The 27,865-nt window shown below is 38.4% G+C and overlaps 1 protein-coding gene across 3 annotated transcripts; it reads left to right on the forward strand.

Annotated features, from left to right (window-relative positions):
- Positions 1-834: 834 nt before the first annotated feature.
- fndc5a (fibronectin type III domain containing 5a) lies at positions 835-27,824 on the forward strand. 3 transcript variants are annotated; one of them, XR_009676434.1, is made up of 7 exons: positions 835-1,586; positions 17,084-17,199; positions 18,039-18,237; positions 23,701-23,790; positions 23,957-24,090; positions 24,518-24,783; positions 25,560-27,824. XR_009676434.1 is itself a non-coding variant. In XM_061062907.1 (6 exons), the coding sequence occupies exons 1-6, from the start codon at positions 1,529-1,531 to the stop codon at positions 24,572-24,574; spliced, it is 654 nt and encodes a 217-aa protein (XP_060918890.1). In that variant the 5' UTR covers positions 835-1,528; the 3' UTR covers positions 24,575-24,906. The 3 variants fall into 3 exon arrangements, 1 of the variants encoding a protein (XP_060918890.1); XM_061062907.1 differs by lacking the exon at positions 25,560-27,824 and having other exon boundaries at positions 24,518-24,906; XR_009676435.1 differs by lacking the exon at positions 25,560-27,824 and having other exon boundaries at positions 837-1,586; positions 23,957-24,146; positions 24,518-24,906.
- The last annotated feature ends 41 nt before the right edge of the window (positions 27,825-27,865 follow it).

A 27,865-nucleotide genomic window follows, 5' to 3' on the forward strand; every position in this document is an offset into this window, starting at 1 on the left:
GCAACCCTTAACCAAGTCCAGTTGCCTTTCGGATGGAGCTTGAAATTACTAATCAAACTCTTTACTGATTGGATGTCATTACATGGATATTTTTGTCTGATTGCTTCAGAACATGCATAAAATGAATCAGGAAAGTTTGAAGATAAAAAAAAAAAATTGACACTGAATTTGGGACAACATTTTGCTTCACCTTTTTCAAGGTATTTTTCTTTAGTACTTTAATAAACATAAGGGTAGTGTACCCTACTCTATTCAAGTACTAGAAACTTCCTCAGTAGCCTATTTCCCCCTTCACTATACGATATGTACAATTCAGATACATTATTGTGCTAACATCTCTCAATTTATGTCATGGCTCTATAGCTAAACAAAGACTATCCATATGATCTACATGATGCAAAGTCAGGGTAACATGCAAAACGGTACCGACCACCATAAACACACTTCTCCCCCCCCTCCCCACACACACACACACACACACACACACACACACACACACACACACACACACACACACACACACACACACACACACACACACAATTGCCTACACGCCCACGTAATCCAACAAAGCTTCAAGTCCACACAGCTTGTTGCAGTCTTCAGATAGCCCTACTGTATGATGAAGACTTGTATCTACTTTACTTTTACTGTTTCTACGTGTGATCTCGGAGAAACATGTTGGGGGGTGGGGGGCTGTGGTACAGTCAAGAAGCACGTGTTTAAAGACTTTATCTTTGCACAGGCGGCTGTTTGCGTGGGCCACTGTATGCATATTTAATCGAGGAGTGGGCAGCAATAATTCAGAGTACTAGCTCATCGAAAGAGCAAGAGAAGCAGGAGAACGAGGGACAGACAACAGCAGCGCTGTATCAAAGGCCTGGCAGAAGTCTGCATATAAAAGATCTCACGGTTAGGTTTTTATGGTTTGCGCGTGTGGAATAGTTTATAATATATATATGAGCAGGATAGGCATGTAAATAAATAACACAATCTCAATTTTATATTTCTGAATTGAAATGACTTACAATTAATGTAGCCTATTTTTTTTAAACAAGGTGATGTTCGATGTTTTGCAGCCTCCCTCTCACAGAGTCATCAGGAGTCAGTGTTGTGGGCAGGGACCGTTCAGACTCTAATGCACAAAGCCAGCACGTTTCTATTCGTCTGCAGTAGCCGAGTGGTGCTGAACACCACATCCAGCTTCATCGGCAGCAGTAACAGATCGGGGAGGATGTTTTCTTTTTCTTTTTTCTTTTCTTTTCTTAACAATTTTTGGAGCACGGACCGACTGCTCAGAACGACGATTTACTGGCGGCCGGTGACTTGGGAATAGTCAAGGGGCTGGAATGAACAGAGGTGCTGTCCAAGGTGCTGAAAGACCCGCCGTTGTCCCTTTTCCAGGCGAGACGAGACATATGAACTGACGTGAATGCCGAGCAGCACAGCACCGCACACCAGTTCGCCTTTCTACACATAACCCCCATCAAGAGTAAATGGGACCGCACGTCGACCGAGCGTTAGAAAGATGGAGAGATTTGTCCTGCTCGTCATCAGCTGTCTCTGCGTCTCTCGAGTCACAGCGGGTAAGTTTATGTTTATGTGCATTTTCAGGCAGCGTCTTGCAGCTCGGTGTTTAATCACCAAATGAAATAACCAATGGAGGGATTGCAGATGCATGTGTGTGAAACGATGCTGTCCTACATGTAGCTGCATCGTGAAGCCTTAGATTTCAACCGGTAGTGTTTTGGTGAGACGTTGCGTATAGTCTGTTGTATTTATGGAAAGGATGACTGTGTCTGTGGGCTACTGGATGTATGAAAATGTTGCCATCTAAAGAAACAATGGTTTGCACCATGCACATGTTAATCAACACAGAAAGATAGTGTTCCAATCATGATACATGAGATCACTGGGGCAGATGGGCCTATTCCAAAAAATGTTATAATCGGTTTCCTACAGCAAAGCAATATGTGTGAGTGTATGTTTCAATGTGTGTGTGTGAGTGTGGGCGTGTGTGTGTGTGTGTGTGTGTGTGTGTGTGTGTGTGTGTGTGTGTGTGTGTGTGTGTGTGTCGGTATCATATATGTAACACAGGACATGTCAGACATCCAAACTCTCTGACACACTTCAGTGGTGTTATAGAGGAACACTGTAGCTCCTCAGTATACTGTTTACAGTGGCCAGTGTGTGTAGCAATTTATACATTGATAGCTTGTTAACATATTTATTCTCTTATTCTTTTCTCATGAAATACATGTGAGTGAGTGCACACCGATGTACACACACAAACACAAATATACACACACAAACACACTTACAGTACATTTGCCCCAATGTGCTGGGGTGTCAGATCTCACTCCAGACTGAAAAAAGAGACAGCTGTTTTGTTCAGTATCTTCACACTCCTCGGTCCGTCCACAGACAATTTATCCCTGTGCTGCTCATCTAACTTGCAAACAGACACACAACCTTAGAAAATGTTCCCCAAACTTGCATACTTTCTGTACTGTGTGCTTATATGATTTGCTCTTACGAAAGTAAGAATTTCTATATTTGTTATTTTAGATTACAACGTTACAGTGGTGTTCAGAAATGTTAAGCAAACAACAGTTTATTGACGAGCAGGTATTTTTCTATTGTTGACTCAAGAACTTACATTGCTAATGCTATGTTTTGATTGTTCGAGCCTCACTGGTTTAAGTAGAGGAAGGAAGATGTCTACATTTCTTTTCATACCCTTATGATCAGATATGATTCTTTCAGAAGCTAACGTGACTATAAAATTACTTTGCTACACGCAAGATTTTTTTGAATGCGCAAGCATTTGAAGAGAAGTTTTACACAACACTAGAAACAGTAATGAAAGACGGTAGAGACACACTTGAATTATTACTTTTTATCATAGCAGAAAGCCATCAAACAGATAAACACGTTAAATACAAGTTGTGTTTTTAATGCATTTTCATGCGTCCATGTCTGATGAATGAATAGCTATTGAATGCTTGATTGCATACTAACAAATAGCTTTTACTAAACAAAATGATATTACATTAGGGCACATAAAGACATACAGAGTAGAGTATTTATTTATTCAATTACACTAATAGGTTGTCATTTATACATTTCTAAATGTATATAATCCTGTAACACATATACACAAGTAATACATGATTAATTACAGGAGTAACTGTTGAAGACTACCAAATTCAAAAGACAATTAAAGCTCTGTGCAATACAGTGTTATAATCCATACTTACATGTCTATATGGTTCTTATGAAGGCCTAACTGTGGTGTTAAAACACAAAGTAATAAATATGATATTTATCATGTTTTACTTTTGATCGCAGGTTATTCGAGACTAATAATTGAAAGTGTGGTAGAAACACAAGCAACTTAAAATAAAAATACATGATATATGCTGGAAAAACTTGAATACAAAGAATCAGTAATGTTGACCAGGATCTCTGCAAAAATTAAACTAGACGCAGGGAGGTGTACTGGCAGAAGTGAGTGGATGCATGCCAGGGCTCCATAAAACGTTCACTACTGTGACATCTTTAGTGCATCTGTGTTTACTTTGACTCTCAGTTGATCAAGGGACAGGAGAGGCAGTGTTTCCATTTAAAATGTAAATGGAACCTTTAACACATTCATCTTAAAGAGCCCATAAATCTATAAAGGCAATTTTCTCCATTACACTACTGTTCTGAGATGAAAAAAGGAAAGTAAATCAAGAAATGAAGAAGTGATGCATGCATTGCAATTCTGCTGGCTGTTCTCTTTGTTTGAAAATGGCAAAATATTGTTGAGCTCAAAATGTATTTTATCATGCTGGAAACCAAACAATCTTGGATAATTCTGGCCACCTGCCATGTGACAAATGTGCAGTGAATTAAATGTCAAGTGATAAGCCATGGAGAGAAGCTAAAGACCTTCACTTTGAGAGCTTAACGTTGTAAGGCTTTCCCAACTTCTTCTTTACATCAAATTACCAGCAGGAAAGAGGCAGTAATAGTTAATAATTGCAATGACGAAAAAATAGCTTCCCTGTTTTTCCAGTTTCTTAAACACACAAACACATTGTTTATGCTTAAAGCTTAATTAAGTTGTAATATTGTAAAGCTTCCTAAAGATATTAGTTTCTCAACTGCGGGTTTATCACATGCATAAAATGAAATAGGTTAAATTAGCTTCTCGATACATTTGTGAACATTTTAGTCTTCGATACTTAGAATTTTGGGGTTCTGCAGGGAAACATTATATTTCATCTGTATGTAACCAGTCATGGGGAAGTAATCCGCTAGAGTACTCAGATTACTTTTTGTATTTTTTGCATTTTATTTTAATAGGATAAGCCCCTTGAGATGTACCATCACGTTTCCAAAGGGGTCCGAACGTGTAGTGTCATGTAACGAAACATGTAAGTTCCACAAATCAAGTTATCCATTAATAGTTACTTTTTCATGAAAGTATTCCGTTACGCAAAAAATGTTTCATTTCCCTCTTCCTTGTGTTGCCTCAAAAGAAAAAAAAAGAAATCCCTGAAGCATCTGCAGTTTCTGTTACCCTTCCTCTGCACAGGCAGCTGCTCATGAGCAGGAGAGGTCAGCTTTCAGATGTGTCAGCTCGCATGAGAATCCAGCTAATTCAGGAAGTAAGATGGGCAGCTTCTACTTTGTAACAAATAGTCCCATTATTCTGACTTTTGTTATATGCTATTATACTTTTGTCATTCCTGTTATTGGGCTGCAGTGTGACTGTAAGAGTAGAGTACAGTACGAGCTGCCTGGACAATTTCACTTTACTTTTCTCAGTGGGTAACGCAGTAATATAACAGTAATTATTATAAACTTTATAACTGCAGTAACCTGTATTGTGACAAGTTACTTTTCAAAGTAACATTTCCCAACACTGCATGTTAGCACAGTATGTGTTTCAACAAGCAGCTATGTTTGTCAGTTCATGTCAGTCTTAATTCTAGCATCATTTACATATAAATACATATATTGCCATAAACATTGCCACTCTGCCAATTAAGTTAATGTAAGGTTTTTAGTATTTTATCATGCCAAGACCTCCCAAAATCATGTATTCACTTCTGTTCATCCATTTTCATTCTCAAACGATACCAGAAAAAAAGTTTTAAAAATTAAAAGATTTACAATTTTAAGAATCTGAAATTCTTACAATTACCCCTACAGGATACCATACAGGATTCAGAGTATTTTCTGTGTATCCTGGGTTTTGAGAGAAAACTCTTGCACGTATCAATTATGAAAATGAGCCACCAATATTAGTTTTCATTTTCCAAACACCAGAACATTTTTGGTTTTTGTCTTAACATAATCATACCATGATTTCGAGCCATTCATTTATTTAATATGCATTGCATATTCATAGCTTTCACGTGACGTCACACTCTTATTGAACCGCTCCACCTGGAGGGCAAGAAGAGCTCCACTGTACGCTATTGAGAAGTTCCTGGTCTCAGTGGCCCCCTACGTGTTTTTATCTGTTTTATTTTTATTTTTTTCCGCTAGCTAACTCTAACTAGTTAATGTTAGCTAATTAGTGCTCACCTATGCTTGAATGATGAGGAATTTCTTGCCCCTCACTTCTCAAACGGCAGCATTATCGACCCAGACCGATCAATAATACATAAAGCTGCCTGTATGTTTGTAGACTTTCATCCTACAGCGGTGTAAGGAGAGGGATTCTCCTCTAAATATCATCACTGAAGTGATGTTCTGGTGTTATGGTGAAAAGAGTGACCATGTTAACTGATGACTTTCAGACAAACCCGACTGAAAGTGTCCTAACAAATGCCTCTTTGTTCCGTTTTTTATTATCATAATGTCTAAATTACTTATGAGATATGTTTTAATGAAAGCTAAACAAATAGGCTTTCCTTAGGACACGTAAGGTACGACAACCAGACTCACTCAGCTGACAGTCACCAGTTAACATGGTAACTCTTTTAACCGTAACACCGGCACAGACTTGGCCGTTTCTAGTGATATAGTTTCCCGTGTGCTTTTAAAAGTAGTGCCCCAAACTCAAAGTTTGTCTTAATATCTTGATTTTGCTAGGGTTGTCAGGTGATGTAAACATGTGTTGTTTATAGGAGATGTTAAATTAAAAGCTTGTGCTGTAGATCTACAGGGTTTTCAACGGTAGCCGTTACTCTCCTGAGCACTTTTTGCCCTCCAGTCCTCCACGCTGGTGTCGTCACTGAAAGCTATGAATATCCTTTTTTTTTTTCCAAGTTATATTTCTTAAACAGTTTTTCAAAGTTAAATACAATCACAGAATGCTATGCATATAAGTACTTTTTACTGAACACAAATTTTTTTTTGGTGTGCAAAACTTCCCACCCACTGAAGCTACAGACCTATTACAGATCAGTGGGTGCAGACTGGTAGTGTCGGTGCTCTCACTGTTTGCCTATGGACACAGACATAGAGTCTGTTTGCTGCCAGGAATTTCCGAGATGCCAATTCCTTCTGGAAGAAATCTCAGAATCAGTTGAGGAAACGGCCTTATGTGTTGTCGTAAATGTCTGTAAATAGCCTGCGGTGCTGTGCATTCTGGAAGTTGTTGTCCTTCATCCACATCAGCCAAAAAGACACTTTCTGCCTTCTCTTGGTCAAGAAGGCACCAACTTCAACATTTATTTCACATTTCTTTTACATATATGACCAAATTTCAATACAGATTCATGTTTCAAAAGATGATGTTTCCCTCCTGTTGCTTTGCTGCCAGGAAAAAGTCCCTTTATTTTACTCACAAGATTTTTTTACTTGCTTCTTACATAAGCACCAGTGCCTCTAAGCATTTGTATTAGCATACTACTTCTGCTGCTCTTTTTATTGGCACCATATCTGCCACTTCAATGTTTTAAATTACTTGATTTTGAGAGCTCCAAGTTGCTAAGAGAGATGTGGGTGAATAAAAAATGTGTCCTTGTTATTGATAGTGAGGGCTCCAATATCCTAAAGCTGTCACATCTGGTGGCCATAACTGGATTAAGAACATTGACCAGAATCACAAATTACAAAAATAGATTTTTGTCTTTTAAACACAAAATGTGTTTTTAAATGTAGTTTGCTTTGACAATTTTCTGTAATTATGTTAACTTTAGTAAAGAGATGCCAGTTTGGCTATTTTTAATTTGATGTTAGAATGAAAAAGGACAGATTGGTAGGGTTGTCTGTCTCTCAACTGTAAGTTTTGAGGTTCAGTCCCCAGCTCCTGCAGCTACAGTATATGTCGGATGTGTCCTAGGGCAAGACACATAACCCTAAACTGTTCCCGTTACTTCAGCGGCGGCATGTGAATGTGTATGTTAATACTGATTAACACTTTACATAGCGACCTCTACGCTCAGTGTGTGAAAGGATGTAAATGGATAGACGTTACCTGTCGTGTAACAGCACTTTGAGTAGTCAGAATACTAGAAAAGAAAAAGAAAAAAAAACTGGGCCTTGACATCAGGCCTTTGGGAACAAAAGACAGCAATGCCAAAAGTCTGACATGGCAGCAGCTTTTTGACATAGGCTATCATCTGGGCCCCGTTTTTCAAAAAATGTAATCTGGATCAGAATGATCTGGATAGGATTAAATCTCAAAATTGGGTATTTCAAAAGCAGAGATGGGATCCTGATCCTACAAAAGTGGGATACGGATGTGGTAATCCAATCCTGCCCAGAATCCAGATCAAATGTTGATTTTGGGTATTTCAAAACTCTAAAGTGGAGATTAGGATAGGTTTGGTGCTAAAAATCAGGATTATCCTGATCCCACTGGAAGGGTGGATTCAGGTTGGATTCAGGGCGGATGTAGAGACATGTCGGACACATGACACATATTTAATCATTATTTTGTTCACTGCTTGCATAGTAAAGCAACATAGACCATACCAAAACATGGTATGGTCCATGGATGTACAGTTCAACATCCATCAAATCACATGTTCAAGTAGAGGAGGTCTGAGCTGCCATCTATCTGCTTGTGCACATAGCTGCTCATCTACTTTCAGACACACTCCCGGAATACAATATACGGTCAACTTCATACCTTTAAAGGTCATGTTCCCATTTATAGAGTTCCATAGAGTTCCATGTTCCAGATAAGAGAAGCAACTTAGACAAAGAAGCACAGACAGCTGGATAAGATACAGCTAATAGCTCCTTAAAATACTAAAGATACCTATGGATACCCTTTTCTTTTTAGCTGATACATGTAGTGATTAGTCACTCTCTTGTGCATTGAAATTTAGCTTTACAAACCTTTTTTTGCAGGAGTTGTCAAAAGATTGATTAACACTGAAATGTTACATGTTAATAACAGGATCATTAAGGAAAACAACTTTTTCAGGTGCATAAATTAGGTGAGTGATAACAGTGATATTTTTGATTGTCTTGACTTATTAAGACACAGATGGTTTCAGCAGTATGCTAAGTAAATGAAAACAAGGCATTAAAATAATATTTTTACATTGAAAAGATGATTTCCTTGCTTTCCAGAAAAATCTATACAGTTTGGTTGCCTTCATTGTTTGTTTGTTTGTATGTGATAAATGTGAAATATCCAATTCAAAATCTAGATGTGCTCACCAAACTGGCCCCACAATTCTTTTTTTTTTTTTTTTTAACTTAATTGCTATTCATTTTTCTCATCACCAACAGTACAATACAAAAAATATTTCTTTTTTTTCTTTTTCCAGCTGTATAGTTACATTCGGATATTAAGCCAGCAGAAATAGATTACAAAAGTAAGATACAAACCAAAATGTCCACTCCAAAGAATATACATATACACAATAATACACATAAACAAACAAGAAAAATATGAAAAATATGAAAATCATAAATAAAAGTTGTAATCATAAAGAAATAAATTCTAATCCACTCAAAGATATCATTTGTCAAAGTACAGGTGCGAAGTCAACCCCAGAGAAAAATGGTGAATGATCTTGGTCTGCGCCCAAATTAAACATCACTCTCTATTGCATTAGTAAAGCCAGTACAGGTCTCCATATTGTTGTGAAAGTTTCCTTTTGGAGTTTTAATTGGTATGTCATTTGTTCCATTTGATAAATGTCCCAAACTTTCTGGATCCATATATTGTAAGTGGGAGGGTCTGGTTTCAACCAGCGTATGGTGATGCACTTCAGGGCCGCTGTGAATAAGATATTAAACAAATACTTTTTGGCCCTCCCTTTCAGGCCAACAGGCGTCACTCCAAGTATCGCCACCAGGGAATGTCCTTTTGGAAGACCTCTTTCAGTGCATCAAATACTTCTCTCCAGAACGAGCTTAGTTTAGGACATGACCAGAAAATGTGGGTATGATGAGCCACATGGGTTCCACAATTCCTCCAACAGGAGCTGGGATGTGCCTGGCACATTTTGGATGTTATTTCTGGAGTTCTAAAAATTCTAGTAACAATTTTCCATTTAAACTCCCTCCACGTGTTTGAGTTTGTAACCAATTGTGCTTCTGTACAAACCTCTTCCCAGTTGTCTTGCGATATAACCGTGTTTGTTTCCGCCTCCCATCTCTGCTTCACCCTCAGTGAGTTGTTTGTATTCATAGATAAAAATATGTTAAACAATTTGCCAAATATTTTCTTATCACCCTTCTCTTTTTGTATAAGCATGAGGAATTCTTCTATGGGGGAGGGTTTTATAAGTTTGTCCCACTCCTTTTGTATCTTCAAGAAGGTTCTTAGCTGTAGATAATGAAAGAAGTCTGTCCTAGGGAGATCAAATTCATTTGTCAGCTGTTCAAATGTTTTCAGAACATTTCCTCCAAACAGCTGATGCAGATAGCACAACCCATTATCTGACCATCTTCTGAACCCAGTATCCAGGTTGTTAGGTGTAAGCCCCAGAATTCTTGAATCCCTATCGTCCTATGACAGAACATATTCATATAAAAATACATTTTTTAATGGTTTTGTCATTGGCCAGTCAATTGGGGGTGGGGGGTTCCATATGATGTTTTACATTTAAGCTTTCTGCAACACAGATGGGCCCCCTGAGGTATTAACTGCACTACTTTCTCCACACAGTCCTTTCCAAAACGTTCAAAAGTTTTGAATAGTTTTAGAAGTTTTGTTTGACACAGATTTGTAGTGAAGTACCTTTTACCAGTGACACTGTATTTGTCTAGCTCTCCATCTGTCCGTCCCATATTTGGGAAATTAACACCTTAGCTACGCTTGGAATCGATTTGATCACATCTAGTGCGTGTGTGTGTGTGTGGGTGATTGTGCATGGAAGGGGGGCAGATTTAACAGTAGCTTTCAATACCAATGGGCTTGTCAAAAATGAATCTCATAGCACTCCTCTGCATTTTTGAATTAGCCTGCATTCACTACAGTATTTGCTGCATTGATTGTCATATTCTGCCTTTTTGACATTTGATTAGAGCAATAGGTTGTGTGTGTGTGTGTGTGTGTGTGTGTGTGTGTGTGTGTGTGTGTGTGTGTGTGTGTGTGTGTGTGTGTGTGTGTGTGTGTGTGTGTGTGTGTGTGATTTGCAATCCCAACCTCACTTCCTCAGCATTCAAAAAGATTCCCTTAGATGTGATTATTTACTGGCTCTTGGCTCTGCACAAAGGCAGAATGAAACACAGAGAGGGCCCAGGCTCTTTTCCACTCTAACAGTTGAAGAAAGCACACACAGACTTCAATCCACACAAAAAGTTTCATATTTGATCATATTCAGTTGATCTCAGCCTGAGTGTAAGTACCACGTGGATAATCAATAGCAGAATACTGAAGTAGGTCAGGTAGTCACAGCTAAGGTAACAGAAAGGCAGAGGGGTGAGGGGGGAGATATTTAACCTAGTGTCCATTATAGACCCAAAGACAGTAAAAGTGAACAGATGAAAATAGATGAAACATATCAGGTGGACTTTCACAGACAAAAGAAGTGATGGAGACAAATCATCAAGCTCTGGTAGGTGAGAAAAAAATAGGAGACAAAAATAAATGTTAAATTTCTTCTAAATTTGAAAGTGATTGCAGTGATCCTCCTTGCATGTATAGTGAGTATGTGTTAAGGTATGTGTGTCTCACCACAAGGACAGTACCATGGGCCAAGGTCTCCTCCGACACAGCTCCGATTCAGCTGGGGCAAACTCTAAGTCAGCACAAAAGCCTGATGATGTTATCATAGCAATTAACTATCAATGAGGGGCAGCTGGCTTCCATGCCAGGTGTTGGTTGTATGCTACCCTCAGTAGAAAACATCACAAGTACGGCTAAATCACTCTGAGACTCAATGAAATGATAGTGGGGAAAAAACATCGACTGTATAAAACATGAACGTCTCAGTGACGTCACCCGTTGAAGGGGTGTTTTGTAGCACTTGTTAGAAAGGCAAAAATATATAAGAATTTGAAAATAATCATGACACATGGGGCCCTGTCGTACGCCTGGCGCCAAGTGTCTTGGAGTGCAGTGCAAGTGTCTTTCCTATTTCCTCCTGACGCAGTTCTTTAAAATGCCCAGCGCTCATGTTGTTTAAAATAGCAAATGAACATGCGCTCCCATTAACGCCCATGGGTGTGTTTGTCTTAAAATGAGGTTATCCTACCTTGATGACGCAGAAAATGACTTAGATCACCTAAAACCTGGTCTAAAGTCTGTGGCGCAGTGTGTTCCTTATATACAGTACAAAGGACACATTAGAAAGATGAGTTCACAACACACGTCCACTGAGCTACATCCACACACACAGGATTCACAACAGCGCACCTACTCCACAGTACATGTGCTGATCCATTCAATCGAGTTTTAAATGGGGCAGAGGGCTAGGAGACAGAAAGCTTTGATCCTGTTTCTGTTTGTTTCCACGTTCTCTTCCATGCCTGCTCACTCCAGCGTGCATTCTGTCAAATACACACAGAAACACACGCAGAAGCACACACACTCACATGCTCTCATGCAACAGATAATTCTTGTGAGTGTCACAGATAATCAAGCTCATAGACATAGACTCAGTGTCAATTACACACACATGAGAGAAGACAGACAATAAATGTTAACAGCTTACCTTTGTTTTTATGTTGAGCACACAGAACAATAGGTAAGCCACTAGGTGGTGGAAGCGCAACAATTCATTGTTTGTTAGTGTGGTGGGACAGGCAAATTAAACTCATGGCTGCACACTACAGTAATTGCTGTATTGTTATAAAGCAATACCAAGAAATGTGTACCATAAGTCTACCATGCAGACTGGATTACTTGTTACTTTTTCAGCATTGTAGCTATTAGCATGCTAGCATCTGTTTGTGTAATAGCTACAGTGGTTGGTACAAGGTGGTGGCTGTTAAACTGTGGCAGTTAAATTACAAAACCTTTTTCTCTTAGTACACCATATAAGTTAAGGGAAATTGCAAATTGTTTTAAAGAAGATCAGAGCACACTTGATGACGGACTTGATGATATTCTCGCTCTTACCAGTGATGATAAACACTTATTTTTATTTGTTTGTTTCCTTTTTTTCCAATGCATCAGATGTCTTCCTACAGCAACGACGAGGTGTAAAGGACAAAATGACCAACACACATTTTGAATGTTAAAATTGTTCCATGATAAAACAAGTTGACATAGCCTACATTGATTCCCACTGTATTCTTTGTTCTTTAAGTAAAAACTTAGTTTAAGTAAAATATGTTCCCTGTTTAAAGATAAATAAAAACACACTTAGTAAGTAATAATAAAGTAATGATTCAATACTGAGTAACTACTGTACTCAATATGATGCCTCACTTTACTTTAGGGTACACACAGGAAGTAATGATTAGGCAATGAGTAACTGTAGTATGATGCTCCACTTCATTTTCTATTTACTTTCTATAGAATTGGATGATAAGTTGCTTACTATTTACACATTTATAATGATTAACTAAATAATTAATTTATCCTTTATTAATCCCGCGAAGGGAAATTCAATTTTACACTCTGTCTAATGAACATGAACACACACATCGGCCAAAATACAAACACATGCACAAACAGGATCCTATGCAGAGGTCTCAGAGTGACGGGCTCCAGAGCAGTTTTGGGGTTCGGTGCCTTGCTCAGGGCACATCGGCAGTGCTCAGGAAGTGGACTGGCACCTCTCCAGCTACCAGACCAATTTCCCGACTTGGACCCTTCGATTCCCAACCCAAGTCCCTACATACTGAGCTACTGCCGCCCCTCATTCACTAGGGAGTGACTAAGTTTGTCATAGTCACTCCCTAGTGACTATGACAAACTTTGTGTAGTATATCTAACATACATTTTCTGTATAATCATTAGCTTCTCTATAATGTGATGGAGTTACTATCTAACTACTGATGGTTAGCTTTAGTTAGTTTCTTATTTGTTCCCTATGACTATATGCAACTATAGTTATGAACTAATTTGTTACCTAGTAACTATGAAAAATGTATGTACCTTATTGTAAAGTGTTACCTATACTTGGTAAACTATTTTCCTAGTTCTAGTCAGAATCTGTGCTGTAACATTTTGAACCAGCTAAAGAGTTTTTACAGACTTGTAAGGGCAGCCTGCTAACAGGAAATTGCAATAACCCAACCTACAGGTAACTCATGCATGTACTAGTTAGCATTATTTGAAGACAGGATGTGCTGGATATTTGCATTGTTACAAAGACAAAAAGGCTGTACTTGAAATTTGTATTATGTGGAAGTTGAAGGATATATTCTGATCAAATAGAACTTTTAGATTTCTGTCAGTGTTGTTTAAAGCCAGGCAGAGGCTGTCTAAGGTAGTTTTGTCATTAGAAAATATCTATCCGAGGTCTTGAAGGGACGTGTTTTATTTGTACTACTTTCAATCAAATATGTTCTCAACAACATCCCCATTTTTTAGAAGTTGGAGTTGTTTTTAAAATTCCTAACTACTATTTGGCTTCTTCTTAACCCTTGTTTCTTTCTCAAAAAAAGACAAGAGATGACTCATATTTTGGGCTTTTTTCCTTTATTTCATAGGACAGTGAATCGAGTAGGAAATTGGGAGAGAGTGGGGAAAGACATACCTGGACAGGAGCCACAGGTCAGACTTGAATCCGGGCCGCCCGCTTGGAGGACTATAGCCTACATAGATGGGAAGCAACCTAACCACTAAGCCCCCATTAACTTGATTTTTGGCATGAAATCACCCAAAGTCATGAAACATGAATTAGCAAGGGGAGATCGGGAGGAATATAAAAAACGAAACAAAGGTAAAATAAAAATAATTCAAAAAACACCAGCATACTGTGGCTACCTTAAAATGCAAAGTTAAAGTAGAATATGATGTTTCTAACAGGCAGTTTTCATGTTTGTTCCCAATCCTACAGACTTACCCATCAGAATTCCAAAGAGCAGAATCATCCCGGGGCCCTTAGTCAGTGAAATGTGTTTCTCAGAGGATAAGGATGCAGGGCTGCAGTAAGATGGTATAGCTTTGAAATTACTTATATTTCTCTAAAGGAAAAAATGTAATCTGGAAAACCAACCCAGTTCTGATGCTCTCTCAGTCTGCTGTCTGTTTTAAAAGATTGGGTTCATATGGGATGTGTAACAGGAAAAAGTACACCCTTATAGACTGTACATTTTAAAATCTTCTCATTCCACAAAGGAGGTAGTGGTTTTGCAACATCATCAAAAACACCATTAAATGCCTTTTTTTGGCCAACTTGTAGACATCTGATCACTGCAGACCTTTTTTATTTATGCCTTACCTCTGCCCACATTTTAATTAGATGTCAGTGTTATTAAAGCAGAGCTATGTGTCAACGATCATGGTATTTCCATCATATGCATTTGTTTATTAATTATCAACAAGTAAATGTATCGCTTAAAGTGGATAAATGTGGAAATTAAATAAATAACTGAGACCAATTAGGATCATTATCAACTGGTAAAAGGAAAAACAAACAAAAAAGTTTTCTTTGCAAAGTATGATCTCTACATTCATCAACCTGCACCTGCCCCTTCTACAACCAATCAGAACAGATAGAGAGGAAGGATCAGGATGGATGGTAGCCTGCTCAGAGGGTTGGAGGTGTGATCCTGTAACAGAGGGTGACAGACTGATGAGCAGTATGTTCATCACATAGTGAAAGGTGTGTGTGTGTGTGTGTGTGTGTGTGTGTGTGCGTGCGTGTGCATGTGTGTTGATGTGTGCATTTTAAATCCTTGGCTGTATACACACATACATTTGACACACTCTCTTGAGAGCTCTCTAATGAACAAGGATTTTAAGAGCTGTCACCTTTTACACTCCACAGCATGGGATAGACATCTAGCCATCATTCTGATTACCACCGAGCTAACACACACTCATAGACACAAGAGACAGCCGTCAACGCTCAAAGTCACCCCTATCTCTCAGGGTAGGGCAGTTTTCCACTGGGAGAAGGGAGAGTTTTCATGAAGACATCTGTCTGGTGTTTCATTAGAGCTGACTTTCATGTCATGTGGATATTAAAGGCCTGTGATCTTGACCAAGGTCCACTGGTTGTCCCAGCACAGTGCTGTCATATAAAGGAGAGGAGACAGACAAAAAACACACCCTCAAAGACATGGTTCAACTTTGTCTAATAGAAAGTGGGGGTGGACAATGATATTGTATGCTATTTTTTAAACTCACTTCCCAATACACAAAGCCAAGCTTGTGTATGAGTTATGAAAAAGTTTACTCACAAAGATCACTAATTTAGATGCAACACGATCCTTCCCATATTTTTGCAAAACAACAGAATCTACAAGTCATAAGGTGTGAGGTAAAGTTTCACGAGCAGAGCCTTATTGATCAAATTGTTATCAGGAACAAAGAGAGTGTTAGTGACATCAGACTGGCTCAGTATCTCATCTCAGAGATGTCTTCATCTTTGTTGCTGTTTGTTTTTTAATGCACATCTTTTACACATTATCTTGTACTTTTGTATGTCTGTTTTTTATCCTAATATTTTGTATTTTTGTATTATATATTTTAAATCTTGGTATACTTAGCTTGCACCGTGGTTCAGAATCTTTCTGTATATCCAGCACGGATGGAAAAAATGAATAATAAAGATGACTACCCTGTTTAAAGGCACACTTTAATATATACCCCTCCTTTCCTCAGTGTTGCGGATGTATAGTAACAATTTGCCATTGTTTGTATAGTGAAACACTTATACTGAACCAATTTACAACCTGAAAAACCTTGCAATGTTCGAATGTCCACTTGAGGCTGGCTGCAGAAGCACCTGAAGTCACATATACAGTGGAGGTTCTAGACCACTCTTACTGAGGGGGCCAAACTGGGGCCAGTTGTTTTGTCAGAGGAGAAAATTAAACCCAGGTGAAAAGTAGACAAAGATGATCACTTTAAAAAATATATATATATTATGCCAAATAATAGCGCACAACATTAAATACCATGATTTATATTTGTTTCAGTAACAGTATTTAATACTAGATTGTGAGTACTGTACTGTATGTGTTATTAGGGGGTTTCTTCCTTCTGGAGGGGTGGCCACAGGGGGGACCAAGCTTAGGAAGACCACAGCCTCCATACATGGGGCACGCACACCAACCACTGCGCCACCAGCGCCCCTAATTCTCACTTTTTTAAAGAAAATAAAGATTTAGAAGATGAGAATGTGTAAAGAGTGTCAAACGAAAAATAATCAATTTATACTGTGTTCTTCTTTGCTGCTGGGACTTAATTCATCAGATCTGTGCACATGCTTATGAAATAGTATTGCCATACAGGAGACTGGAGCAACACATCCATGAAGTAGGATGTAGGATTCATTCTGTGGGGACCACGAATGTCAAAACAAACAAAATGTCAAAGTTATTGTGGTGTTTAAGTAAGAACAGAATGGATGCACAGACTGTGTGACATTGGCCTATCAAGAGCTTCATGTCTAGGCTTAAATATTTAAAACATATTTTTGTTCCCTTCAATGCAACTACTTTTAAATCGGTTAATATAATGGATCTTAACATTTAGTTTACTTCACACCACAGAAGATTAAAGAAGAAGATTAAAGATTACTTCTGTTTCTCTTCGTGTTTGCAGATAGCTTGTCGCCTCCCGTCAATGTGACCATCAAAGCAGTAAAAGCAAGCTCTGCTGTGGTGACATGGGACATCCCCGATGGAGACCCCGTCATTGGCTTTGCCATCACACAGCAGGTGAGCAGACATACCCTTGAGGATGTAATTGTACATAAACCACTTTGGTTGACACAGTAGACACAGACAATTGCAAAATGACAGCTTCAGTCAGAAATACACACATGCACATTCATTCATAGGGTGTAACATTTGTAGGTTGACTGAGTAGGAGCAAAATCATTGTGGATCACTTTCTGATAGTACTTTGTTTTTCATGCAGAGGGAGACAAAATGCTGTAGATGTAGTGCAAAAAACTGCAGTTGCTCGATTGTTCGCTTGAGGCTTGCTCCAAGAGACCCGGAAGTCACATACAGACCCCATTAATGAAATGCACGTTTTTACTGCAGAAGTTAGCGTTTTTACATCATGGTGCATGAAATTATTTTGGTTTGATTAGTTATTGTCCTCTTGGGCATACACTGTATGGGGGCTGATTTATTTTTATTTTTATAACTGATCCGTTATGATTTTATGAAGGATACATATTATACATAGTTAGGGGAGTATCTGACCTGATTGATGGGCAGGTGTGATGTAGCGGTTTATCAAGGGGTTTAAAATCCGCCTCCGCTCCAGCTCTTAGCCTCACTTTAGGCTGACTGAAAGTTAGTGTGAGACAGCATTTCCAGCATGGCAACCGCCATAGAGGGGCTGTCAAAGCCCCCTGCAGTAACAGATGGGTAACATCACTCACGTTTCATCCATTCATTTTGAGTCTATAGTTTTCCTTTCATGTGGACACATACTTAGCTCATAAAGCAGATTTTGATCCAGTATTTTTATTATGACAGACCACACAACAACTGTCCTCCTAGTGTTTACAATGACCTTCCTCACCCATGTCATTCTCCAACAGAAAAAAGATGTCCGCATGCTACGATTCATCCAGGAAGTCAACACTACCACACGTTCCTGTGCATTATGGGACTTGGAGGAGGAGACAGACTACATTGTGCATGTCCAATCCATCAGCATGTCTGGAACGAGTCCATTGAGCGAAGCCCTGCGCTTCCGAACACCAAAGGAGGCAGAGACTCAGGCCTCGAAAAGTAAAGGTAGTATTCGAGTTTTACAAACACAAACACACAATATGAACATTTGCTCAGTCACTGAATTTATCCAGCCGGAAAAAAACTGCACATTTCCTCAATACTTTTCTTTCCTTCCGAGACATAGAGAACAGAGAGGACTTTGCATTCTGAAAATGTATTGAGTGATTTGGTCAAAGACCAATAAAAATCAAGTGACACACAAAGCGTGAAATGAAATTTTACAAAAGAGTACTCCTATAGCTTACACCTGCTGACCACAACTCAGGGAAAAAGCATCCTAAAGGCTCCATACTTCATTGTGTATTGATGTGCCTTGGCAGGCCTCTCTCTGCCTGCACCCAGCTGAACTGCAAGATAAACCAAAATGAGAAAAGACATTAATCAGACGCACAGAGGAGGTAGTCAGAGCTGCGAGGTTTGGCAAATCAATGTGCTTCTGGCTGAAGCTTGGCTCCATCTATTCTTCCTGAGTCTGAGATTCTGTTATTGTGGCAAATGAAAAGGCATTAGAATATACTACTGTTTGTGTCAGTGTGATGTTTGTTTGTGGGGGAAAGAATTTAAAGAAATCAATGAATATACCTTATCTCGTCTTTAAGCTAAATATATAGCTGACATCAAACAACTTCCTTACTTACAGTAGGACAATGGACACAGAAAAGGCAACAGCTAGTATTGAACTGTCTGTAGTTCACAAAATCAGGCAATGGCTACCTTTTAAGCTGACTTACTCACTTGACTTATTGTATGCAGATTTTATCCATCATCGTTTTTTAAATGTTGATTGTTGTACAGTATCCTTGTGTGTCCAGAAAGGCGCTTATAAATAACATTTATTATTATTATGTCTTGTTTGTTTAATCATAACAAAAAGTTAAGGGTAAAAACTACTGCTTTCAGGAGAGAATCTGCCTCAGATTCTAGAAAGAAGGTCATAGAAAATAAAATAAATAGTCTGTTATCTAAAACAAAAAAATAAGCATTTTAAACTCATGTTTTAATAGGAATACAAACTTGACATATGGTGTTAATTAATAAGCTTTAAAGTGGAATTCTTTAGGCTGTCAACCTTGCTTCCAGTCTTTATTGCTAAGCTAAGTCATAGTTCAGGTAAAAATATGCAAGTGCCAACGTTCTTATTGTCTCACTCTCTGCAAGAAAGTGTAAGTGTATTTCCCAAAATTAGGAATTATTCCTTGAACATTCCTTGTGTCGACATATGGGATAACATTCCAGCATTTTGAATGAGGTCAAGTTAAATGTAGATAAAGTTTGACTGAAAGATAGGTCATAAAAAAAAAAAATTAAAAAAAAAAACGAATTTCCCCTCGCGGGATCAATAAAGTACAAATTCTTCTTCTTCTTCTAATGATTTAGTATTATTTTACCACTTTAAAGAGCCCATATTCTGCCCTTTTTGGAGTTCGTATATTTAATCTATGTACCTACTTTTGTACGTTCACAATAGCTGAAGTCCGAAAAAAGTGTCTGTTTTCATGTACTGCTCCTCCTTGCTCCCTCTACGCTCTGAGTCCGTCAGCTATACTCTGCTGAGCCCACACTGTTAGACCCCACGTGGGCCAAGTCTGCTCTGATTGGTCTGCCGATCCGGTCTGTCGTTATTGGTCAGTTGCTCAGCACGCGTCTCGGAAATTTCAACATGAGCTGCTGGGCTTGCCACAACGAGCCAATGGACTTAGATCAGTGATCTCACACTGACAATTTTTTATCGAGGGGGTCTAGAACCGAGCGTTATATGCAGCTAATGCTACAGCTAACAGGAGGACGTAGGAGGAGCCGCGTTTCCATGGACTTTGAATTTTTGCACATAGATGTGCCTAAACATGCACAGTGCCAGTCATCAGAACTTCGTGTCTGTAGGACACGATTCTTTAACTCTCTGACTGACTGAATGAAATGGCATATGATGGTCAAAAAACTGCTGTATTTTCACTAGTCAGATAGACTCACTCCAGTCATGTAGTGTTTGGAGAAATGGAAGCTTGTGGAATACTGTGGCTCAAAAGCGCAATATGCTCAATATCACATCCCCCTTCCACTTGTTTAACTGAAGCATATATCTCAAGTTACCATTGGATTTACCCTTGTAGCAACACATCTGATCACGCTTACACGCTAGCAAAAACAGTTTTTTATTGATGATTCATAAATTGTTTTAAATATGAAAAGGTAAATTTATTTGTATTATTTATTTATTTGTTAAAAAGTACAGCCCATTCATTTGATGAACTTTGTCAAAATTGAGTGATGAATGAGTTATGATTGACCAAAAACAATCAATGATATCAAGTGTTGTTAAAGGCAAGATATTGTTATTTATTGGAAAATCACTTATGACTTAGGGTGCTCCACAAAGTCAAAATGATTGTCCGTTTATTTTTCAATTAAGAGCTAGACAGGGATTTGGAAAATGATCTGGGATGTTCAGCCTAGTTTTGCATTATGTGCATATTTTTCCTCAAAAATAATGTACACTGCACAGATGATCACTAATCAATTTCACACTTCTTATGAGGTTAATTTATCATGTCTGTATAAATCAGGGTAAACTGACAAGATCAAAATATATTTTTATAAAAACAATCAATCCTCTCTTACTTTTAGACTCAAACTGTAGGAATGGGCTGTGTGGTTATTGCAGTTGGTTTCTTCTGTGTGAGTTTCTTCATCTCCAAGGAAGCCAAAACAATAAAAAAAAACACAACTAGTGCACACAAAAAGGCAAAAGAGACAATAAATCAGAGAGAGTGAGAAAAGGGAGGGACTAGCTGAGGAGAAAAAAGGCAGTACATGAGGAGGCAGTAAATAATAAATCCTATCTATCTAATAGAAACTTAAATCCTTCTGCTCCAACAAAGCAAACAAACTAGATGTTTTCACACAGATACACAGGTACACTCTGTGGTCCAATAAGGAGAACCAGTCATACAATCACTGAAAATGAACAGTACAGAAAACAAAGCTGAGGAAACCTTGTTGAGCTCCTTTAAAGTGCAAACAATGTTGATACATGCTTCCTGAACTAATCCTTTAAAGATGCATAAACTTTCTTACTCTTACTCGTGTAAATATTTCTTGTACCTATTATTGATATATTACTTACATTCCTATTCTATTTGATTAATATTTTTATTACTATATTTCTACTGCTATATTGTATATTTTGGAGCAACTGTAACAATCGAATTTCCCTCTGATGTTAATAAAGTATTTCTGATTCTGATTCTGAAAAAAGTCACAGCTTAAGGACATTCTTCTGTATAAATGATGTGAATGGTAAAGTCACATTGCTTGATCAAATGACTCGATAACAACAGATTTTCCAGCAGTAATGCAAGTACATCTCGAATAGCTTCAAGTTAGTACCTTAATCACAATAATTCATATCAAATATAACACATTCAAATAAAAGAATAGGCTCTGTTGGCCTCATACTTCACTGTAGTTTCTTATTTGTCTGAATTTAGGATAACACACTGGAATTATTCAAGCCCCCTCTTTGTTTGTTGTTTCTTTATAAACCCCAGAGCTGCTGAATGGTGACACATGGTGAACTTGCATCAGAGGTGTTAAAGCTGGCCAATTAGCTCTTATGAGGTTACCTGGCAACAGTGGACAACACCTTGGGCTTTGTGCTTTCATGAGCTAATACTTAAATGAATCAGCAGAACTGCTTGTTGCTAATGGCAATGTGGCATAGGTTTCCTGCCACAATGGACCCACCAAATGTGACCCATTGCATCAAATAAATGATAGGATTGCTCATTATACTTTCGTTAACTTTAAATCAAACAACTCACTTCTGAGAACTGAGTGCAAGTAAAAGTTATTTTGTGTTGTCCCTTCATTTGAAAGAAACCAACAAGCGTCTGCCAACATCATTATTTGATACTTCTCCAGATGGTCATACAACTTTGAAGATGATGAATGAGTTTTATTGAGGCTGGTGTGCCTTGATCCCGACTGCTGTGATTAATCATTGTGTTATCTCTCCGTCATGTTTCAGTACAATGGACGCCCAGTGGCCAGATAAAGCCTAAACTATTCTCTTTCTGATCTTGCTGTGTTCTGTTGACTCTAGCAGGTGTTCACAGAATCAGGCCTACTAGTCATCACACAAGACAAGCTTAGTCGATTAATCAATCATTCACAGCTGTCCACTGGGACTTCTTTCATCTTTGAAAGTGGGATAGAGGGAGATAAAGATAGATGGATAAAGACAAACAGAACAACAACCACAACAAATAAAGACGTATTGCTACAATGCCAATCATATTTCTAATAGACTGTGTAGTATTATCAGGAACAGCAAAGTAATGAAAATCGACTGATAATTATTATAAACGTTGATGTCAGCAGGTCTAATGTAGCAACTAACATTGATAATGTAGGGGGAGGACTGATGATATTCTAAAGCGGCATCTAGCAGCTATAACACCTATAGCTGCTCATGAAGTGTCCCTATGTGAAATACAATGAATACTTTTATTCTCCTCTTATTAAAGACATGGATGCGACAGAAGGATGGGAAAAGTATAGATTTAGTTTTGAATGGGTTAAAGCACTTGTTCAGTAAGACACTAAACCTTAAACAATTTGTAAGAAGGTTTAGGATTTCAAAGGCAAGATTAATTGAAATGGACTGTGAGTGTCTGAAATAAAGGATCATGTCAAAGAAAGTCAAAATAGACCTGAAAAAAGAATATGCAGAATAGTACAATCTAGTCAACTGGTGCCCAGCAACACATTGACAGAGTGAAAAATCATATCCTCTCAAAAACAGCAGAAAATCAGGTTAATTGTAAAATGATGTCTTGGAATTTCTTGTGGCGTGAACCCTGCCCTAGTAAAGCCCTGAAACCCAATAAAGCTTGAATGTGTCTGCTTAATACCATCTCTTTATCACTCTGTCCACTAAAACAGTGAAAAGAAAAACAGCAAACCTCGTCCTTTTCTGACCCTCCTCTTTCCAAAACAGACCACAAAGGGCGAGACAGATATCATAAGATGTAAGAGTCCGATGTTTGATGTGTAAAAACGATCTATTCTTTGAATTGTTTTACCTTAAAGGAGATAAAACACGTGATTTTGTGTGCCTATTCAAGCAAACAGCAACCCGGCAATTAAAAAAAACAAAAAAAAAACTGAGTAATCATGCTGCTGACAGTCAGTCAGAGGATACTATTTCAAATTATGAAGTAATAATCCAGAATGGGAAATACTCTCATGTACTTGAAATTGGAAAGGGTTTCTGGTAAATATTGGCTGTGTTGAAAAACCAGAAGCCTGTTGGCCTGGTTTTGTTTTTGTTAGTTGTTGTTTATTTTTTACAGGGTTTATTATTATTAATACATTTTTATTATTTTTAACTTTTTATTCAAGTGCAGTATGTGAAACTTTTGGATAAAACATTGATTAAACATTATGTTTCCATGACTCCCTCAGATGAAGTGATGATGGAGGAAGTGGGCCAGTCCACCCAGCTGAGGGCAGGGGAGCTCATCATCATTGTGGTGGTACTTATTATGTGGGCAGGTGAGGACCAAACGGTTTTTTGAGTCAGGATAACAAAGCTATACACACATCGTTTCTGTCGTTATCTCATGTAAGACAAGTTAGTCCACAAAAGTAGTTTCATGTATTTGTGTTTTTTGGATATCCAGTGTTGGCTGACATGAATCCAATACATCTTTCCTCCTAGGTGTGATTGCTCTCTTCTGTCGCCAGTACGACATTATCAAAGACAACGAGCCCAACAACAACAAGGACAAAGCCAAAAACTCCTCTGAGTGCAGCACTCCTGAACATCCAACAGGAGGGCTGTTGCGCAGTAAGGTATAACCCACCCCCTTCCATTCCCCGGGTGCTTCCCCCTCAGCGGCGCCAAGCAGGTGAATGGTGCCTGCCATTTCTAGACATTTTTCCACTGACACTACAAAATCATGCCAAAATCATGCCTAAAATTAAGCTTTAGTCTACATCTCAACTTTGCTTCAATATGCATAACTTTAGATATATCCAATAGCAAAACAGTCATGCCTTCAAAATTGTTTTTATCAAGAACAGAGCCCCATACCATAACCATTTTCTGTGTTCAAACCAGTGCAGAAAACAAACATCAAAAGCAATCTTTTTCTCTTGCTTTAAAAAAAAATCCATATACAGAGGCATCCTCATGCTCATAGAAGAGGCCATTCCAATGATTCCTTTGGGTTCATCAGCCTCCTAATAGCTATAATCTTCCTCTCACTTCCTCCCACAGATCCCCAAGAACAACAACAACAATAGGATGCCATCTGTGAACATCATTGAGGTGTAACTAAAGGACATCTTCTCTTTATCCAAAAGACTTTGTGTTCTCAAAAACAAGTTGGCCACTATATAGACCATCTGCTTGACAGATGGGGCTGGGACTCCACAGCAGAGCTTGTTTTCCTTTGGTCTGGTGCGGAGGTGAAGCTGCAGAACTCGGGGTGTTCTAACAAAGCCTGGCCGGTGCTGGTCTGAGAGCAAAGTTATCAGTGGATGGTTTGTGACTGCAAAATGCTTTATAACTATTGTAGCATGGGGCAGCAAATGTTAGGCCCAAATGGCTTTTGTGGTGGAGGAATAATAAGAAATGATAAACCAATCCAAAGGGCCGTAATTGAACTGGAGTCCTTGTCATTCTCGCTCTCTTGTCTTTCAGTGGGTGTTCAACAACCACAAACTGGACATTTCACAGTGATTCTTTGTAATTAATTTTCACCCTTGCACTGTATTTCCATCACCACATTCGGAGATAAACACTGTAGATGATTCATGTGCATCACTGCAGTTTTATTTAAATCTAACTTTTAACAATATGCATCCATTCAGTTTTCTTGTCCTGGAATCCATTTTTAAACTATTTTGATGTTTTGGAGACAGACTCTTTGAAGTCCTGTGGGATTTTTCTTTCTTTTTTTTTTGTGGTGAGCCAGTTTTCCGCCTCAGGGTGTCCAGACTCCACCTGGCTAATTAAGGAGCAAATCCTCAGAGGTGCTGCAATGATGCAAGAGCAGCTTTAGAGGCATCACTCAGCTCTGAATCACCTAATCTTGTCAGCAAAAGTGAAGCTAATTCACTCATTTGAGAGGCATCTCTGTATTAAAAACTTCAACACAGTTTAGTCCTTAGCAAGCCAGCTTTGGTATTATCTTTAAAACTCACATTTGCTTTTCTCTTCTCACTTCTTTCATACTTTTATTATCGATTTAAAAAAATGTAACATTCCACATTCAGGATGAGACCTTTAGTATTTTCTTGTGTCTTTCTCTCTAAAGGCGACGAGGGAGGGTACTCTGGAGGGTAAAAGAAGTGCCATAAAGGAGTGCATTCATCTATTAAATGAACTTTTAAGGGGCAGGACTACCTATGGAAAATCACTGAAGAGACAATGATTATATCAGCAATAACAGCCCTGGAGAAGCACAGAAGAAGGACCCAAACTCTGTGTAGCCACTTTGTCAAAATCTTCCACCTCCTAGCATGCAGTGAGTGTTCTGACAGATGACCAAACTGCATACCAACTATGATGGAATTCTGAGATTCATTTGCAGGAAAGGTGTTCAGCGGTGTTGTGAAAATGTATGTTTCTCATAGAGAGCATTGGGAAGAGAAAAAGTTGTGCCAAACCTTCAACCCTGACACACCTTGACGGCATCCTGAATTGAAGGGCTTCTATCAAGACTTGTATAGACTAACAATCAAAGTAAACATGTGCTTTGAAAGTCCATGTTGAAGAGGTTAAAAGCAAAGATAAAGTGTTAGCTGTCCCATAAAGTATTGTTCACTGCATATTGTAAAGGAACTTGCTTTATAAAAGCAGATGGTGTATTAGAGGGCTCATTCATACTCAGAAATGCTGCCTTAAAAATAATTTTAATAATTGAATGGATAAGATGACGAGCCCAATATCTCAAATTTATGTCACATTTATTAGCTTCTATGAGTGCAAAGTTAAAGCACATTTTAAAGATTGACACCATGTAAAACCAAGATAAAGTGAATCTGAAAACAAGGAGGTATTGCTGGTATCTGATGTGTAAATACATTCAATATTTCATTCTTGGTGGATGGTGTCAGTTTGGTAACTTTCGTGACCTCAGACAAGACTAATTTGGAAAATGTTTGAACTCCATATGTAAACGGTCCACTGCTACTGGAAAATGTCGTTGTTTTTTGTGTGTTAATACACCTAGTCCTGTTATTAATGAGCTTGTTCATAGCACTCCTTTACTGGTATGTATTTCTCTTGAATAATGTCATTGTACTTTTTGTGCTAAAGGAAAGGACTCTCTTTGATGAGGACACTGATGAATAGTGCGGGATATTTAAAAGGTTGATCAAGCGTGACAATTTTAAGGCCATTTTGCTTCTCAATATCTGTCCTGACAGAATAATAAGCTCATCCGCTATTCTTGTGCTGCACAGAAGCAATCTCAGCGTGGGAATGGACTGGCAAGTCATTTAGTGGTCTCAGAAAAATTCATGTGTGGTGGCAAAGAGAGGCAGCAAAGGGGGACAAATTAGGCCTATAGTTGAGAGCGGTGAATAGAAAGACGACTTGTGCAATGGCAGGCCACCCCCCTACCTCCTTTCCAAATTTCTTTACAGCCACTCTTAATAATGAAAGTTAAATATATATATATAGAAAAGATCCAGATTGCACCCCTTTCAGTAAGCACTGATTCATGTCAAAGGCAAGAGTTGGTTGCAAGTAAAGTCACAGAATGGAGGAAAGGAAAGGAGAAAGAAAGAGACAGGTGTTTAGTTGTTGCCAGGACAACCGTGATGAGGCTTGGAAACTGCACCAGTTATCAGCATGGTTGAATCATTTTTCACCAGTAACACTACACATTCCAACTCACACAAGCTAGCTCTTCAATTGATCCCCTCAGTAAAACACAATAATGATTGAGTCCCTGGCTGATTTCAGGGCAACGCCTTAGTTCGTTAACAGTAGATTTCTTAAACCATGATCCCTGTAGCTATTTTTTTAATTTCTATTATTTACTTGATGAAACTTCAGCTAAAAGAAAAACAGGTTTTTATTGAAGTTGTGCGAGGTTCCAAGATGGTAAAACCCTCAGTGTTTTCACTGTAAATACTGCAGTCCTATTATTGATCAAATAAAATAAATGCAGGGCTGTTGTGGACAACCACTTTGGCCGTGGAATAGTTTGACATCTATGGAAATAGATTACACAATAGACACACAAAAAAGGTTACACTCCGTAGCATGTACCATACATTTGTAGCTAAAGATAGAAGCTTTTCAGCCAAATTACCAGAAAAGCTGGAGACAGGACTAGACCAGCTGTTCACCACTTCTTATTCTACTCTGACCAGCTACAGGGTCCAGCAACACAGAATAGGCTACAAATGAGAGGAATATTGATTGATTGACTTATTCATTCAACGCTTGGTAAAAAAGAGAATTTTCCTCAATGTCAAACTATTCCCTTAAGGGCCTGCATATGAGCAGTGTTTGAGTGAGCTCTCCTACACATAAATGATATTTCAGCATTGATGGTAAACTACTGTGATAAATGATTTAACATATTGGGTTCGACCCTACAAATCAACT

Source organism: Labrus mixtus, chromosome 18, assembly GCF_963584025.1.
Source record: "Labrus mixtus chromosome 18, fLabMix1.1, whole genome shotgun sequence".
Taxonomy (NCBI): Eukaryota; Metazoa; Chordata; class Actinopteri; order Labriformes; family Labridae; genus Labrus; species Labrus mixtus.